The sequence below is a fragment of the Lepidothrix coronata genome, unplaced genomic scaffold (assembly GCF_001604755.1).
Source record: "Lepidothrix coronata isolate B3197 unplaced genomic scaffold, Lepidothrix_coronata-1.0 Scaffold94, whole genome shotgun sequence".
In the NCBI taxonomy this organism is placed as follows: domain Eukaryota; kingdom Metazoa; phylum Chordata; class Aves; order Passeriformes; family Pipridae; genus Lepidothrix; species Lepidothrix coronata.
The window spans coordinates 730,713-749,786 of record NW_016690274.1 but is presented as its reverse complement, the minus strand read 5'-3'; the positions used below and the strand labels follow the sequence as shown (position 1 = coordinate 749,786).

General features: G+C 34.9%; 1 protein-coding gene across 4 annotated transcripts in view; it reads left to right on the top strand.

Moving 5' to 3' along the window:
- SCAF8 (SR-related CTD associated factor 8) overlaps window positions 1-19,074 on the top strand; it is an 86,983-nt gene that overhangs the window by 32,577 nt on the left and 35,332 nt on the right. For 2 of the 4 annotated variants that reach the window (XM_017822040.1, XM_017822041.1), the window contains 13 exons: window positions 2,366-2,442; window positions 2,845-2,968; window positions 5,800-5,931; window positions 6,057-6,169; window positions 6,664-6,857; window positions 8,949-9,049; window positions 10,447-10,560; window positions 10,893-11,049; window positions 12,211-12,341; window positions 13,367-13,511; window positions 14,029-14,109; window positions 14,681-14,902; window positions 15,546-17,939. In XM_017822040.1, the coding sequence (XP_017677529.1) occupies window positions 2,366-2,442; window positions 2,845-2,968; window positions 5,800-5,931; window positions 6,057-6,169; window positions 6,664-6,857; window positions 8,949-9,049; window positions 10,447-10,560; window positions 10,893-11,049; window positions 12,211-12,341; window positions 13,367-13,511; window positions 14,029-14,109; window positions 14,681-14,902; window positions 15,546-17,245 (3,291 nt within the window). In that variant the 3' untranslated portion in view covers window positions 17,246-17,939. Of the gene's footprint in view, window positions 1-2,362; window positions 2,443-2,844; window positions 2,969-5,799; window positions 5,932-6,056; window positions 6,170-6,663; window positions 6,858-8,948; window positions 9,050-10,446; window positions 10,561-10,892; window positions 11,050-12,210; window positions 12,342-13,366; window positions 13,512-14,028; window positions 14,110-14,680; window positions 14,903-15,545; window positions 17,940-19,074 lie in introns of those variants that run through there. The other 2 variants (XM_017822039.1, XM_017822038.1) reach the window with 2 other exon arrangements.

Here is a 19,074-nt window from a genome sequence, read left to right as displayed (position 1 = left end):
CTTGAATACTGGACAGCTTAACTGAAGCAAATTGAAAGAATTCACATTCTGATGAGATGCTTATATACAGCCATAAAAAAGCAGCTTTTATGATAAATAAAGAGTAAATATTTAAATCCAGAGGAAATTGTGAAGCATAGTTTTCATTCTGTGATATAAGGTTGGTGAATTGGATAACAGGTATAAATAGCACAGGAGGATAGTTCTGATGACTGCGGAAGTATCCATCTTTTTAAAAAAAATCCCTATTTTTAATACATTTGGCAGTCCTTTCAGTCCTTTGTTTTTAAGCTCTTTAGTCTATAGCATCTCGTGGTAATAAGTTGTGCACATTATTATGTGTTGTGTGAAAAATTCTTTTGGCAACATCAGAAGTGCCTGTTTTCTGAACTTGCTGCATAACCATATCCTTGCGTTATGGGAAAGAAAGATTTTTGATCAACATTTCCTATGCATTTGTGCTGTTCCTTTTATTTTAATTTCCAAAGAGAATATCCTGATTCTTAAGAAGAATTTTGTTTCTTTTTGAACAAGAACCTTTTCCCATGTCTTTAATAATTTTTATAGCTTTTTCTGAATATACTTTCCTCTTAGCTAATTAAAGTAACATTCATTAAGTTTTGTACCACGTGTGTGTGGTACATTAAACTTGGATCCAATATTTAATTTGGTTTAATTACCATTACTTTATTTTAGAGAGTATTCGTTTACAAACCATGTAAAAATTAAGGTTTTTCAGTTCAGATTTTTCCTTTCAATATGTTACTTAAAACAAACGCAAGCAAAAGTCATGGTGCACGTTTACGTGTTTTGGCTGGAAGTTCTTTGGTTTTCTCTGGCCTCAGTTAATCTAAATGCTTCTTTTGCATATCATGAACTATTGACTACTTTCCATTTATTTCTTTTCTCAGATGTATAAATAGTACATATTCTGGTTTTTTCCTTTTTACTTTGTCATGATGGAAGATACATGATGATTAATAATATTTTAAGTTCAAGACTGATTGTTTTTCTAAAATGCATTTTTTTTTTTAGAGCAGCAGCATTTTGTAAGTGCTTCACTGGAAAATATTCCAACTATACAAACAAGGCAGTCACTTTGTTTTAAACGAATTAGATATATATGGTGAAAGTTGTTCTGGATTTTAGCATCCCATCTCACATAAGCTTGATGGTCTGTGTTTCTGCTGTGTTTTCTCAGAGGCATATTCAGTCCTACTTTCATAAACACTAGATTATTACATTGGGAAAAGTAGTTTTAAAAACTCCTGATTGATCAGTCTTCAAGTTAGCTTATGCTCTGCTCTTCTTGCTGGACTCCATTACTTGAGAGTGAGTAGAGCATCTTGAGAAAGAAAATGGTCTATGGGATCATCATGGCTTGTTGCTGAAGCCGGTTTTTGCCTTGGTATTTCAAACTAACTGTCCTATGTTCTCATCCTATTGTTTTTTTCTTCTGAGATTAAGGTTTGAGAAGAAGTCATGGTGGTTTGTAGTATTGTATTAGCTCTGCTTTTCAGAAAACTTCCAGGGACATGGCTTTAATAGCACAGCTATATCAATTAATAATTGCTGAAAAAAAGGCAATCTTGCTGACAGATAACATTTGTGCTATTTCTTCATGCATGTTCCTTAGTTTTGTCTTCAAGAAGGTAAACCTTACTAAAATGCTAGTTCTAGGCTTTTTAAAATTAATAGACAAACTTTTTTAGTTCAACAGAACTCCAGTGTAGACATCTTTGTGGATAAAACGGGAAGTTTATCCACATTTTTCTCTGTGAGATACCTTTCTTTATATTCCTCAGAAGGCTTTTTCCTCTTACATGGTAACTGTTTGCTTTGATTTTTTTGCAGATTGTTTGAAAAGTTATTTTCAAAGAGCAGTGTATTTCAAGGAATTCAGGTTGTCTAAATGATGTGTGTGAAAATACAGTAATTCTTTGTGAAGTAATCAAGCTGTGTAGGTCTTCTGTTGATATGAGCAGAGCAGTTTGCTGATTGCCAAAAGATCGAATAGTTGGCCTCTTTGTAGTAATTTCTTCTAATTAAAGGTACCGTTACATGAAATTAATCTTTATTTAAGCTTTACTCCAAAGTAGCTGTTAGTTACTATGGAAAGAACATGTGGTTGTATTTGTAGAAGCAGAGCTCAGTAAAGCCAGGGACAAAATTTTATATTTCATGCGTTCAAGAGTTTGGTAGCAAGAGCAATATGACATTTAATTTTCTATTCAGGTTATTTGCCAAACTTTTTTTTTTTTCTCTTAAGTTGAAAAGTAAGAGAATTTTTCTTTTGAAAAGTAAACATGCATAAAGGGACATATAAGAAATATTCAGTAATGTTTATTTTGCTTTCTCCTAGAAGCTGATGGACAGGTTTGACTTTGGGGAAGAATCTGAACAGAATGAAGAGCCTAAAAAGGAAACTCCCACTTCCCAGCTGTAAGACCAAGCTATGTTTCTTATGGAAAATGCTAAAATTTGCCTGACACTAGTTGAACATCAGGATTAAATAAGGAAAATGTTTATTCAGAACATAAGTACACTGAAACAGTAGAAAGGGGAAAGACAGTTTACTAAATTAAACATATACATTTTATTGTAAGTCTCTGTGACAGAACTTTTCATGACTTTATCTTAAAGTTAGCACATTCTTTGCTTTGTTAGTTATAGAGTTAATGTGATAATGATGATAATAGAAGGTGGAACTAGTTACATTGTCCTCATTATTTTACATTTTAAACTTGAAACTCAGTTGTGAAGATCTATTTATTAACTGTTTAAACCAAGAGAAAAACTGTAGTGTTGGGTTTTTAAAAATTTATTTAAATTATTTCATTTTAGGCCTTTAGTACCAGAATCTGTGAACAACTCACTTTTTCACCAACTAGCTGAACAGCTACAGCAACAAAATTTAGAACACCTCAGACAACAGCTTTTGGAGCAGCAGCAGCAGCAGCCTCAAAAGGTAAGAACGCCATCTTGTGGCTGTTGTAATAATTATGTTCTCCACTGATTAAAAAATCATACTCCAGGACAAAAAAATTGTCTTGTTACTGACACTTCGCTTATAATGAAAACCTTTGTCTCTAGATGACCATCTAACAGAGTCTTGTGGAATAAGTGGAAAAGAGTGCTAAAAGTAGAAAAAAAACCACAATGAAATGTGTAGCGTGTACATTTTGCTTCTTTTAGGAAAGAGTACTCTTTAGCTCAGAGTGATTGAGCTTTGGCTGTTCAGTTCTTTATATGGGGAAAAAAAGCTTTTCCTCTGCTTTCAGAAAGAATTAGGTGACCATTGAAGTGATTGTGCTCCTGTCTCTTAAAGGGAAGACAGAATAAAGATTGTGGATAACTTTATTTTCCTCCCCAGGTTTTATGTCTTGACTAATAACTGTCTCATTGTGTCAAAGAATCTGACTCTTCTTCAGAGTCACATATTTCCTTAGAAATTATTCATTAAGAGCTGATTCTTGAGACAACCCAAGGTTCCTTCTTAACTGTGTGAGTTGTGTCATCTCTATTCTACACTGAAATAACTTGATTTAGTTCTACTGAGGTTAGTCCTCAGTATTCAGCTGTTCTTTTCCCCTCCTGATCCCATTAGAAAAAAATCCAAAAATATTCTGTCTTGAAAGTGGGCTTTCTGTGAAGTATTTGGGTCTGGTTTCATAGTAAAATAGAAAAGCCAAGTGACCACAAACTTCACAAACACCTGTTGGGGATTTTGGTTTAAGCTGTGCAGAGGTGCAGTCACAGAAGCATCAAGGTTGGAAGAGACCTTTAAGATCATTTAAGTCCAACCATCAACCCAGCACTACCACTGTACCCCTGGATCACTAAACCACATCACCCAGCACAGATCCTGATGCCTCTTAAACTTATCTCCAGGGATGGCGATTGCACCACCTCCCTGGGCAACCTGTTCCAGTGCCTGAGCCAGTCACTCAGCTTACAATCAAGAATGTAATTTGAGTTTTGAATTTGTGATTTTAATAGTTTACTTTTTACCAGATATTATTTCCTTACTCTACTGCTTTATATTACTGGTTTATTTTCATTTCTCATTTAAATGTGGTAAATGAGGGAATGTACAACATAGCTACAGGCTTAATAGTTTTGCATGTTGGTGGATATCTAGCAATTTGTCTTTAAACACTGAAAAATGTTGTAAAGTAATAAAACTTTGAAGAGTGCATCTGTTTGAGGACCTTTTGATGTGACATATCTAAAAATAACTGTCTAATTTGAAAATAAAAATGTTGAATACCTAACTTACTGTAAAATAAGCAAAATCAGAGTTGAAATTAATTTCATCTATGAAATTAAGTTACAATACATTTATGGGTAGAATATTTACTTGACTCACCTCTTACTATTTGATTTTCTATTCCAAGTCCTGAAGTTTTTTTCCCTTCAGATCCACTCAGCTTTTTATCTAGTCAGTATGTAGAGAAAGTTTTATTTTCATCTTGATAGCAGCTAAAAGATACAAGCTTCTGCTGGAACTACTTTGTAATGACTGCAGCATGTTATGAGGAATATTTTCTTTAATCTGTGTTATGAGGAATATTTTCTTTAATCTAAGTTTCATTGAGAAAGATTAAGGGAAAGAGAAGGAAAGATAAAGCATAAAACAAAATTATTAAGCATCTGATGAGGAGCAGAGGGAGAGGATAGAAGGAGCAACAACAAATGTAGGAGTTGATAACAAGAAACAGATTGTTGAAGAATAATTAAATATAAGGAAAATGAGACAAAACATACTGTGAAGAGGCAAATAAATTAACTGAATTATGGTGGAATTTTTTTTTTTTTACTAACTCCTTATAAGCGGTTTAAAAAATATGAAGATTAAATAAAATTTTTACAACTCATTCTGCTAACTTTCTGTCATTCTCTTGGCAGATAGAACACCTAGCATTTGTTTAATTAAAAGCTTAGTTATAATGTGGATCACTGAAATATTTACCTGCAATATTGGATTATAAATTTAAAATTACTTTTCAAAATTATCCTGATAGCATTTCTGAGTATTTTAATTTCATTTATTCCAGTTCTTGAATTTATTTCATGTCTTAGAGATATTTGTTCCAAATCCCTACTTTCAGGCAATGTACAGACCATTATAGTTTTTTCTCTAGCAAATCAACAATGCATATAGTATTCTACATTTTTTTTAATTTTGGGGGTTTTTCAGAACTGCTTGTTTTGTTAGATGTCTTGTAATTGACATATTGACATAAATGACATGACAGCCTCCCTTATCTTTTAGTGAGTACTTGTCTTAAATCATGCGCTGTAAGAAAGTTTGGACTAGTGAATTTTTTTTAACTAATTCAGTTGGTGTTGCAAATATTTTTATGATATTAGGATCAAAATAAAATTTATTAATGCATGTACATGGGTGACAAGTGGGTATCTTTCAAGGTCACTATACATACAGCTACATGTGGTCTGTGAATATTTGCTTTGAAATCAGCTGAATTAAGCAACAAATTGAATCATGTACTTTGTACTGCATTTTTTTGATTCAGCAAATAGATACTAATTTTTTATAATCAGGAATATTAGTGATTTGAAGGTTTTGTATTTAAGGAGGATACAATAAAAGTAATGGAGTGACATCCAGCTCAGCTTTCATATTAATGGGAAGTGGGAAAATAAGACAAACTTGATAAATAGTTTTTCAGAGTAGCAGTAGTATTACAGTAGTAATATTTCCATGTAGTATTACATTTTGACACAGGAAGTATTTTTAAATATGAGGAGTTTTATGGTATATTATCTGTTATGTAGGCAAGCCCTGAGGAGAATCAAGAAGGAAATTTTGGTTCAGAGCACTCTGCATCACCATCACAAGGGAGTAGTCAACAGCAGTTTTTAGAAGTGGAAACAAATGTAGATGATTCAATGGATATTCAACAACAGGTAAAACTATTTAAAATTTGATCACCGAAGTTGAAAGGAAGACACATATTAACATGATTTTAAGTCATATATGTTGTGAGTATATTTATTATATGTTAGTGAACATCTTTTATGTCTGACCTCAGGACATGGATATAGATGAAGCTCAGGATATTGCTGAAGAAGAGATATTTGAACAAGAAGAAAAGAAATCAGCTGTTCGTTCAAGATCAAGAACTCGTTCAAGATCTCGTTCAAGGTTTCATAATTAGCTTGAATTAAATAAACAAATGTTTTCTGAAAATAAGTTGCAATTTCTGATTGTCAGTCTCAATTACGTATCTTCCAAAATGGTCATGAGCAGTTTTTGGCAATGAAAAGAAGTGTTCATTTAATATTTGTGGGATAGATGCAGACTTTCTGTATGACAGTTCATTTGCTGTATCTGTGCTTTACCTGAAATTTTTTAAGACTTATTCAGGTAACAGAAATAATGAACACTAGCCACCTGGACAGGCTTCCTGTGCCAGTGAAATAGAACATATTGAATGTGTTTGGTTTGGGTTTTTTTAAGGGTGTGTATTCTATTTTTCACCCGAATGGCATTCAGTTTATCTCCTGAAGCAATTTGAGTGTCTGGAAATTATTGAGTGAGTGGAAATGTCTGCATAGTGCTTAAAGTTTGTAGTTAAAAGACAACTAAGTTAGAATATTTTTTTTTAACTCAGCATACTAAAATTAAGTATCTTGTAGGTCACCAAGAAAACGAAGGTCTAGATCACGGTCTGGTTCTCGTAAGCGTAAACACAGAAAACGTTCACGCTCAAGATCAAGGGAAAGGAAGAGAAAGTCATCTCGGTCATACTCCAGTGAAAGAAGGGCTAGGGAAAGGGAAAAAGAACGTCAGAAAAAGGGATTGCCTCCTATACGGTCAAAAACACTAAGTGGTAAGTGGCAGCTGCTTAGTGTTTTAATAATGTAGAATTAAAGGGAAAAAAGGCTTTGTTTTCACTGAAAGAACAAGATTTATCCTAAGTATTGTCACAAAATACAGTAACCATATTCTTATTTGTAAGTTTCTTTTCTGATGTTTCATGCAACTTAGGTACATCATGTCATCTCAGAGGAAAGCAAGTATCATACTGTTCTACTGATGTTTTTACTCACACTGTTGCACTAATGATTTTATTTCTAAACAGGGTGCAGCAGGGGCTGTCCCCAGTTTACAGTCTGCTTTCTCTTTAATGCTGTCTTTAATGGAGCATTTGAAGATGTTCAGCACTTCATTGTTATGCTGATAAGATATTAAAATTTGTGGTACACACTTTGAACACTTTGATGGATATCTTAGAGGCCCATGTTTTAAAATTTTTCCAGTGCTTTATAAAGTCCTTTCTAAGGAATGTAGAGCCAAAGCAGGTGGAATTTGCTATCAGAAAACAGACCATCATGATTGTATCTTAAGAAAGTATTAAAAAATCAAATGGATTTCAGCCTCTGCAGAGTGTTGCTGTGCACTGCTATCATTTCTACAGAGAATTTACATACTAAAAAAAAGGAAGGTAGTAAGGAGAAAAAGAACTTATCTGCATAGTTACTTAAAGAATGTATATTGAGAATTTGTTTAGATAGGTTATACACAGTTTCTGATGTAGTTTTGCATCTATCTTGTGTCTTAAAGCTATATTGTTTATCTGATAAGATAAGCAGCTCAAAACTCATTTTTGCAAAGGAAAGAGTGTTCTGTTCTCTTCACAGTAATATTTTACGTCATTCCAAGCTGACTTTAAACTCAGGACTGTGCTACAGTTTAGATGCTTTTTTTTTCTTTCTCTGACATGTGAAAAAAGACAAATCGGTTTTATGGTGTATATTTTTCCCAGTAGTCCACAAAGCAGGGAGATGAGAGACAGAGATGTTAAGTAACCTGATGAACAGTAGCAGCATTTGACATCCTGTAAAGTGTAAAGGAGATATTAAGAAGGCTCAGTGAAGTGTGGAAAACTTTGGAGGGAGGTAAATGAATAAATAAGTAGGTAATTCACCCAACAAGCATTCTACTTAATGAAATTTTTTCAGTGACAGCCACTATCATCACTTGCTGAGATCTGAAGAATTGTTTCATAGAGCTTAACACCATGAGATACAAAAGGGCCATCTACAAGCTCATGAGGAACAAGAGAAATCTTAACACTAGTCATTCTCAGTACTGCAGAGTACTGATGTCAACTGAAAATGATAGTTGACAGAGGAATGCACAACTCTGCTTTCCAGTTTATTTCACCAGGATTGGTACAGGAAGGCTTGCTCACATAAGTTGGTTAATATTTGGGAGACAAAGGAATTGGAATCATGTATATATGGGAGAAGGAAGTTTTAGCTGACATGTCAGTAAGTGTTTGTTTGGCAGTGAGGACAGGTAGGCATTTGGAAGGCAGTTGCGGGGATCTGGGCTTGTGATGGAATTGACAAGAATCAGATGTATTGTGGACGTCTTCAGCTTAGGGGGCCTTAGCTCTAAGTTTTCTTTCTGGGGTGTTCCCCAAGGTAAATTAGTAGTATAGTTTTTATTTCATTCAGGTGAAAATGTAGTGCATAATCTTGCAGTATTAAGTTCCTTCTGTAGTACACTTCAAGCCAGTTAGAACTTAGTCTTACTTTGTTAATTTGACTTTAAATCCTAGAGGCATGTTTTTTTAATGGAAAATAGAAATGTTTTTTTTCCCGTTTATAATGCAGTGTACCTTAGCTGATAATCCACAGAATTTTAGTTTTTCATTTCTTTTGAAACAACTGTTTCCCTTAAAAGAAAATGAAACAAGAAGAGTGAACACTTGTAGTGAGTATGTTTGGTGATGTTTAACCCTTAAACATTTTTGTTAATGTACTTAATCTCTATATAGTAAGTAACAGATTCACTATTCTTGCTTTTTTGATCAGTGGTTTCTGTGTAATTATAAAGCCTTTTGTATTCGTGCTGTAGAGCGTTTAAACTAACATTCTGGTATTTTGATTGATGTGAATGTGTCTCTTGACAGTTTGCAGTACTACTCTTTGGGTAGGTCAAGTAGACAAGAAGGCCACACAGCAAGATTTAACCAACTTGTTTGAAGAATTTGGACAAATAGAGTCAATTAATGTAAGTAAGCGCGTTGTTTCTCATTTTCAGGAATTACAGACTAGCAACTTAGGCATGCTTACACTTCTGAATTCCTTTTAGCCACTTAAGCTTATATTTAGGAGATTTTATCACAGTTTAAAAACTGCAACTGATATTGCCTCTTGATTTCCATCTGCTCTATTTTGAAGCACTAAAGATGGTACACTTCATTCTAAAAAAGGCTTTTCCTAAGCTCTAACAATTTATACATTTTTTAAACCAAGGTCTTAACACGAAAGTTGTCTCTTTTTGTGATGTGGCATGGAGCAGGTGTCATTTTTCCTTGGGCTAATGGACATAAACTGATGTGTATCCACATTGTTCTTGGTTACATTCCAACAGAGGGTTACTCAAGTTTTATTCTGAATAAAACATTTAGAAGAAAAGAAATTGTACTGTAAACAAATGTTAGTTCTAAAATGTGACAGTTAAAAAGATGCTTATTTTCAGGAGATACAAATCTCATTCTTTAATTTGGATTTAGGTGTTTAGAGCAGTACTTCAGTGTTGCCTATAATTCAGCTTCAAGAGAAAGTATTTTTCTCCTAAAATAACGTATCTACATGAGAGAAAATTGGGGGTTTCCTCTTGCTTTAACAATTTTAAAATGCTTCTAATACAGTTTCATTCATTTCAGATAATATTTTTACTATTTTCCTGCCATGTTAATATATTCAAATAGGTAATTAAGAAGGAGTACTTTTTGTGGCATTACAGAATCTTTTAAAAAGTTTCACAAGTCAAAAAAATCAACCCCATAACCAGACATTTTGATTTGCAGGGACTAGCAATTAAGAAAGCTAAAAGGAAAGTAATGTAACAACCATAAATGTCCCAGTGCCTGTTATATTTCAAAGACAAACCACACTGTAAATAGCTCATAATAAATAGCAAAGATTACATGCCATGTCATGCAATAAATTAAACATGGTAATGGAAATCACATTTCAGGAATGAGGACTCTGCCCTTAAAAACTGCAAGATACTTTTAATCACTAGTTTGCACCTTTGTGAAAGGTGGTTGCTCAGCTTAGAGAATTTGGAGCTTAAGAAGAGGTAGCAACCTCTGTTTTTCTGAAGTTGTCATAATATAGGTCCCAGTTTTTACCTGTTCCATATTGTTCAGATCTTTTATGTCATTTTTAGTACCCATTCTTCAGCTTGCTCCTGCTTCTTGTAAATGTTAAAACTGAAATACCCAACCAGTATCACTCATAAGTTTTTCTGATGCTCAAAATTCTTAATATTGCTGATTGAGGTAACAGCTGTTTACAGTGTAAGCCTTGCCTTTTATAGTATTAGTATTCACTTGCTGTAGTTGTGTAATCCAAAGTATTGATTTTCCCATTTTTAAGACCACTGCTGTTTTTCCATAGATGATTCCCCCAAGAGGTTGTGCTTATGTCTGTATGGTACATAGACAAGATGCGTATCGTGCTCTTCAGAAACTTAGTTCTGGGTCTTATAAAATTGGATCTAAAATTATTAAGGTAAGTTGATTTTAATCAAAGGATGCTGCCCATTTCAAGTACAGTACAGTTTTAATATGATGATTTGTCATTTAACAGCTGTTTGTTCAAATGTAGAATATGGAGAAGAAGAAGGAAGCGGTAAAGTGTAAATTACTGTCTTTCTGTGTAAAAATGCAGCTTTTAACAGGTGATACGAAAGATAGTAAAATGACATTATGACTGGATACTTGGGAAATAAATAGACATTGAAGATTGATCTGCAGTGACAGAAATTGAAGGAAATAATCTGAAATATTCCATTCCCAGGTTATATGATTAAACCACATTGTCTGGTTTGGGTTTATTTTCAGATTGCCTGGGCTTTGAATAAAGGTGTGAAGACAGAATACAAGCAATTCTGGGATGTGGACCTGGGAGTTTCCTATATCCCGTGGGAGAAAGTAAAATTGGATGATTTAGAGGGCTTTGCTGAAGGTGGCATGATTGACCAGGAAACAGTAAATACCGGTACAGACATTCTGACAATTCTGATAGCTAGAAAATGTGTTTATTTTTGTAATTGCAAATCCTCAGATAATATGTTGTTTGGGAAATACATACTCTTTTTGAATTTCCATAAATTTTTCTGACTATCTGTTTGCAGTATAAATGGCACTGTAATCTGTTTGTCTTTTTAGATTAGTAACTAGTTGATTGTCATGACAGTGAGGAACTGGTGACAAAGGGGAATTAATTTAGGCAAGTTAATAAAGGTTAGAGTTTTTTGAGAGTTACAAATTTGTTGCACACTCATTTCCAGGTACGTAAAATATTAATCTGTGTAGAAATTATGATCTGCTTGTCCTTCTGAAAAGTCTTATATATTCAGGTATAAGACTGGAGTTGGAGTTAGAACTTGTCCAGATAGGCACAGCTTCTGGTATTTCTTCAATAAAGTCAGAGAGACAGGAAAACAAGTAAAGTTAGACCTATTCTGAAACCAGTTGAGAGGTTTGTTAGGTTTGTAGAAGATTTACTTGTACTGTATTTTCTTGAAACAGATCTAGCATCAAATGATTGGACTATACTCAAGTAAACACTAGATTAAGACTGTTTTGTAGTAGCAACAGTAGTTCTTCAGGTCAAAATACAGTCTTGCTTTGAGTAAAAATTGGGTGTAAATGACAGAAGAATTAAAACCTGGAACATTACTGAAATACATTCACTATGTTACACTTGAAATACTAAACTTTTTGAGGAAGCAGCAGAAGTAAGGAATGGGCGTTGGTGTGAGGTTTGTTTTTACATGAGGCTTCTTTGTTATTGTACAGTAGCCAACTGATAACAGACATATTGGCAGCAGCAGTTTCAGAAAACTGGAGCATACTCTGTATTAGGAACAGAATGATTGGCGAAAAAAACTTGACAAGTTTTGAAAAATCAGTTTGTATACAGGCATATAATTAAACAGCATTGCAGGTAGTTAAAGATACTTTATGTTGTTTAAAATACATAATAATAAATAATTGCACTTGGCTCTTTTTGTAATAAGTTTGAAGCTTATTTGTGATGAATCTATGTAGATGCCAGATAAAATTTATGGTTGAAGAAGGAAGAGGATTTTTTAGTATTTAAACAAAAGTAACACATTAATTATCTTTTTATATTAAAATGCATCCTTTTTTAAAGAATGGGAAACAGCCAGAAGCTCAGAAGCTGCTAAAGAAAATACTCAAACTACGCAAAGTGCTGCAGTTGATAAGAGTACCGTTATTACAACACAGACAGAAGCTTACACACAACCAGTCACTATGCTGCAGGTTGGTATTGGTCTGAGGTTGCAAAAGGCCCACAAAACTGCAGGACAAACCTTTTATTCAATTCCAGTAAACTTTAAGCTGAGTTGAAGTGTTTAAATGTTTTTGATTTAAGTCCATTATCTCTGAAATATTTTAGAGTAGAATTGGTTGCCATGGTTGAGCATAATCTTTAGTTTTCTGCAGTTGTTTATTACAGAAAGTTTGTATTTATATTATTTCTGTTTCATCTTTCACTGAAAGATGTCTTTCACTGTCTTTTCACTGAAAATAGACATTTTCAGTGCTTGAACTAACATAAAATTATTTGAATGTTAATATATTTGCATGTACTTGTGTTGAATTTTGAGCTCTTTTCTCTTCAAAAAGATTGTCTTCTTATTTCAACTGTCTCCTAATATACACTGTAATCTGTATATATTTAAATATACATGTATATATTGCATTTATTCTGCTGTTAATTAATTGTAAATATACTGCACTATAACAAAACACATAGCTGAAACGGATGTTTGAGAAATATTAAGTAATTTTCAGAATTTTATCGGGATTATTAGCCTTATAATTACATACACTAAATTCAATTTTTCAATACTGTTCTAAAATACGTAAATGTTTCTAATGACACTAGAATCACTGTTTTAGCAAGACTAGAATCACTGTTTTCTAAGTGCTCTCAAATTGCCACACTGTCTGCATTTTCCTTTTCTCTCTCTGCGTTTCTGCATTCACTCGTCTCCCATAGGTAAATTTTTATCCTTGAATAGGTATAGTGTTTAACTGTGTATTTTTCTGGACATCTGAGAATAAAGATAATATAAGATTCATCCAGTGTCCTTGTTTGCCTGTAGTGTAGGTACCATTTCAGAATGCACTCTGATTCTTCAGGGTGTTCGGAATATATACAAAGCCTTTGATATGTTTAATGCTTAGTGTGAATTGCAGCTGAATCACTTTATCCCTTTTTTAATGTCCTTGAATGTCTGTTAAGTATTGAAGCTGCTTGTTTTTTCTTTCCATGAAAAAAGATTCCAGTAGCTCCAGCTGTGCCTGCTGTTACCTTGGTTCCACCTGCCTTTCCTGTCACAATGTCTGTCCCTCCTCCTGGTTATAGCCCAATTCCTCCTCCACCCTTCTTGAGAGCGAGTTTCAACCCTTCACAACCACCTCCAGGTAAGTTAGTAAAAATGAAACTGAATATGTAATGAGCATATGCAGTTTGTGTACCTCCGTGTACATCATAGTTTTCCATCAGCTACTAGTTACTGTTTGAGTTGACCTTTGAATCTTAAATTTCATATTAGATTAAAATTATTTATATCTATCTTGGTATTATTTTTACCAGTGTGTTGTGTTAAGAATAGGAATCGCAGTAGATTTTTTTTTTTAACTTTGCTAAAAATTTAAATTTAAAAGTACTTAAAATCAATCTCCTTGGTTTTTAAAATTTTGAAACTCTTAATATTCTTTGGATATTATTGGCAGAAATCACTTTTAAAGATGCACATGCAGGTCATCTGTAGTGAATGTGGGGTTGATTTTGAAAACAATAACCACAGTTGCCTCTTCCCATTAATTTGTTTGCTAGTCTTCAGTGGTGCAACTTTTCAGTATACATAACGTTGACAATCTTTTACTGCATGAGTCTATTTGATTTCCATGTAATTATTTGTCATGTTTTTCCGCATAGGTTATATGCCTCCCCCAGTTCCACCTGTGGTTCCACCACCTGTTGTCCCGCCACCTGTTGTCCCACCAGTTGTTCCAACACGTAAGTTTGATTCTTCTAATATTTTCTGTACCATGAGAAGTTTAATTGTTTGATATACTCGTTATTTAATCAAAAGCACGTTATTCCTGTGTAATGGAAAGTAGCAACACAGAAGTTATTGTTTAGCTGGTTTAAGCAGGCATTGAGAAAAGAATTTACAGAGTTTATAAAGTTGACTGAAAAATTATATTTAACGTGGAGTTACTGAAGCAGTTATGACCAATTGTTTATCATTTATATGCATAGTTCAATATTTGAACCTCTCTAACAAGTGTATCTGTCACTGGAGCTATTTGGTGTAAGTCACTGAATAATCTGTAATACTTAGCGCTCTGACTGTCTGCATTTAACATTTAAAAATATGTTGCAGTACTGATTGCTTAGGTTGCCACAGCTTATGATCTCTACAAAAACCCCTAAATATGGTTGAGGATAAGAAATTATTAACAAAAAATGTAACACTAAGGGAATTAATTTCACTTCTTTGATTTATCAGCCTGACTTCTACCAAATTAATCTTGAAGGCTTGAATATATGATCACTCTGATACACTTCTGTTATTTCTCCACAGCTTTAGTACAGCCTCCATTACCAATTGCACAAGAGACAATGAAGGATGTTCCTTTTACTAGCCTTGTTCTGCCAGTTGGCACAGTTACCAGCAATCTAGCTACTCCAACACTGTCAGCTGGAAATGTTTTTAATCCTCTGCCAATCAACAAACCAGAACCAGATGAAAAAGGATCACATCTTACAGACCTTCAGATTTCTTCCAGTGAAAACAATAGATCTGGTAAGAAATATCTTTGTTGTCTGATACAGTTACATACAGGATGCATCATACTTTTGAGAGTTTTTGCAAATCTTAGTCCATTGCAATAATAACTACAGAATAGGAAGTTTTGGGCTGGGTAGGGTATCATTCTGAATTTAATTTGGAGAAGCGGTGGGAACCATCTTTGTCATCATCTAATCACTGATTTCTAGTAGTTTATGCTCAAGAATGTTTTTCTTCATAGTCTCGAAGGAAAGCTGAAACTGGGAACCCGTTAGACAACTTCTTAAAAGTGCATTTTTATTACACAAGTGGCAATGGAAAGGAGCAGGTGAGGGTAGGATAGTATAATATTTATAGAATTATGTCAAAGATTTTAATATTTTCATTGCACATATTGGGTGATGGTTATGGGGGTTTTCAGTTTTAAGCTGCTGTACATACTTTACTGTGTAGAGACATTCATTTCTGTGGCATAATGTCTGTGTATCACCAATGTGATTAAAATAATATGGTCATTCTAGAAACTGAGACAGACCCTGTCAGCAATATCACCACTGCATGCATTAGCCGAACATGGATTAAGCTGCATTTTGTTTTGAATGCTCTGCGTTACACTGGTACTTTCTGTTAACTGTTCCTTCTTGTTGCTGCATTTTAGTGCAAGGTGATGTCTCGAGTAGCTCTGGACTTGTTGGAGGAGTGCAACCACCCAGTGCCTCAAGCAATTCTGGGCTTACTGGAGAAGGGCAACCACCCGCTGTCTCAAGTAGCTCTGGACTTGCAGGGGGAGTACAGCCACCGAATGTTTCAAGCAGCTCTGGACTTGTAGGAGGAGTGCAACCACCAACTGTTTCTAGCAGTTCTGGTCTTGCAGGAGGAGTGCAGCTACCTGCTGTCTCCAGTAGCGCTTCTCTTGCTGGCGGAGTTCAGCCAACTAACGTCTCAAATAGCTCTGGACTTATGGCTGGAGTGCAACCACCAAATGTCTCAAGTAGCTCAGGGCTTCTAGCTGGAGTGCATCCACCCAGTGTCTCAAGCAGCCCTGGCCTTCTAACAGGAATGCAGCCACCCAGTGTCTCAAGCAGCTCAGGAGTTCTGGCAGGAGTACAGCCACCAAGTGTTTCAAGCAACTCTGGGCTTCTCATAATGCCACCACCCAATGTTTCAAGTAGTTCTGGACTTATGGGAGTGCCACCACCAAATATTTCAAGTAGTTCTGGACTTCTGGCAATGCAGCATCCAGCTGCGGTGCAAAACATGCCTCATTTAAATATTAGTAGTCAAAGGATGCCAGGAATGCCTCTTATAGATATCCGTCCAGGCCTAATGCCCCATTCTCCTGGACCAAGGTTTCCATTAATGCAACCAGGAATGCCACCACAGCGTACTATTCCTCCTCCTGCAATCCTTGATCCATCTCTTCACCCACCACCTCGAGGTCCTTTTCCTCCAGGAGATATTTTTAGTCAAACAGAAAGACCTTTTGCAACACCAGGAAGACAAAATATCGATAACATTTCTAATGCAGAGAAAAGACTACCACTTGGAGGCGATAACATTCAACAGGAGGGAGACAGAGATTATCGCTTTCCTCCAGTAGAAAACCGAGATAATCTTAACAGACCATCTCCAGTGGATGTCAGGGATTCTGTTGGACGACCACCAGTTGATCCAAGAGAGGGTATAGGAAGGCCTCCAGTAGATGGAAGAGAACACTTTCCAAGACCACATATAGACATGAGAGAAAATTTTGGAAGACCAGGTATGGATAACCTTGGCCGAAGAGAGCATTTTGGTTTCAATTCAGACAAGCACTGGGGACAGAGAGGAGATTATGATGAAAGAGAGCACCATGCCTTCCCTATTTATGGTGGCCCTAAAGGCTTCCATGAAGACAGAGAGAGGTTTCGGCATGTAAACTACAGGTTTGATAGTAGAAGTGGTCCCAGCTGGAATAGAGGATTTGAACAAGATGCTCACAGAGATTTTGATGACCGCAGAAGACCCTGGGAAAGACAGAGGGATAGGGATGACAGAGATTTTAATTTTTGCAGAGAAATTAATGGGAACAGGTTTGGAAGAGACAGAGTGTCAAACAACTGGATCCCCCCTCCACATCCACGGGTTTTTGAATATTTTGACGGGGCCACTTCTCAACGCAAAGCTGATAATATGCCCCAGGTAAATGGTGAAAATACAGAGACAGAAAGTCAGCCACCAACTGCACAGGTGCAGGATGATCCAGAACTTTATGAAAAACTGACATCTTCCGTCGAGATAATAAAAGAGAAGAGTGACACAGAAGCTGATATAGAGAGTGAACCAGTGGTAGAAAGCACAGAAACTGAGGGGACATAATCATCACTCAGTAGGTAAAAGATACCTTTTGTAAAGTTGTCATCTCTCTGTAATAGATAAATGGCTGACTGGACCGTAGCAGTTCACTTTTGTCTGCCAGAATTAAGTTAATCCGATGTTCATGTTCATCTTTCACTTAAATAACTGTACAACTGACTTGTATAGAACACTGTTCTTAATTTGAACATGGTAGGTAAATGGTTTTTTTTGTTTTGTTTTTGTTTTTTTAATTTTATTTTATTTCTCTGGTAAAGCATAAACTTGCCCCCACTTGCTTTTAATTTCACAAAGGTAATTAACAGCTTGTCAAACAAAGACTTCCTATGGAAGAAAATGGAATTTTTTAGATACTACCCTTAGGTTGGCTATCGAAATTGTTATACTTGAAAACAGGTGCTGGTGTATCTTGTCTGTGTTTTTAGGCTGCTGCAGAATTTTAAAGTATAGACAAAGCTGTGATATTTTATGTTCCTACAATTCGGCAGAAAAAGAAATGGCCCATGTTATTTCAGGAGCATAACACAGAGATTAAAAGTGATTTTGTAAAATCTACACTATAGTCTCTGTTTTCTCTAAATTAAGTGTTTGTGATTTGTTCCTCGTACTGCAGTGGGTTTAAAAAAATGAAAAAAGTACATTTTAATGTTGGGTGCATTTTGTTTTTAGATGCCAATAAAGCATATTTGTTTGATAACAGTGTTCTAGGTATTGTATTTTTTTAAAAATCTGCAAGCTCTAAAAATTTGGAATCAGCTATGATATGTGCTTAGCTAGTTGTTGCAAAAGGTTTATATTACCTTTGTAAAACCAATGCAACAGTTATATGTGCAAGAAGCATATGGTTTTTGCATCAGAAATCATGCAGTCATATTAGTTTATGTAAATAATATATGTATGTAAATATCTGTGTAAACTGTTTGTAGATACCACTTTTTCTGTGCGTGCCTGTGTATGTGCAAGCACCCACAGAATGTTGTAGGCAATTCAATAAAATTGAAATGAAACTAGGTTGTGAAAATTTTCCTTTCACCTTCTTTAGGTAGTAAGATAAAACTTATCTCACTGCAGTAATGTCAAGCTTGTATTTACCTGCTCATGCTCATTGTTACAATGTTCTTACTACTTCTAGAAGGTGGAACATTATATACTGTAAGAATATACAGTAGGATTTTAGCTTTTTAAAATGCAGATATGCATGAAGCCAAAACTTAAGCAAATATTTACATTGTCTTATTTTGTAATGTATTTGGTGTTCTGGATAGATAGTGGTAGCGTTCGAGTACTTTGTGGTTATTTGTTTTTAGTGACTCAAAGTCCAGAAATGTTGCACAAAAAGTAAAAAGCTGTTGTTGGTCTAAAAACCCTACATGTTTCTAATAGAAATAAGGAGGGCTTTGTGTTTTGATGAAATAACATTGAAGTTGAACCTCTTTTTAAATTGCTGAGATGAATTGGTTCCTTAGGTAAATTAGTAGTGCTATTCTCTCCTGTTTCACCTACTTTGCTGCTTGTATATCCTTTTTCAATTGGTGGTGAAAGATTTGACTGTAGGATGATGTCAGATTTTCAATTTATTCCATTCAAGTGCATTTCACCAACTTCTTTCAACGTAACTTGTTACAGTTCTGTGTCTGAAAGCATCCTTTTACTCAGTTTTAAGAAAGTTGTTTTTCTCTTGCATAATAAGATCCAGGGGTAGATTCTGTTACATAAATGCCCCTTTGGTAGTAGAAACATTTTTAGCTGAGATATGAATTTTGATTTTTAACATTAAAGCATTAATATACAAGTTTTAATTCCCCTTCTGCTTCCCTCAAAGGGATGAAAGT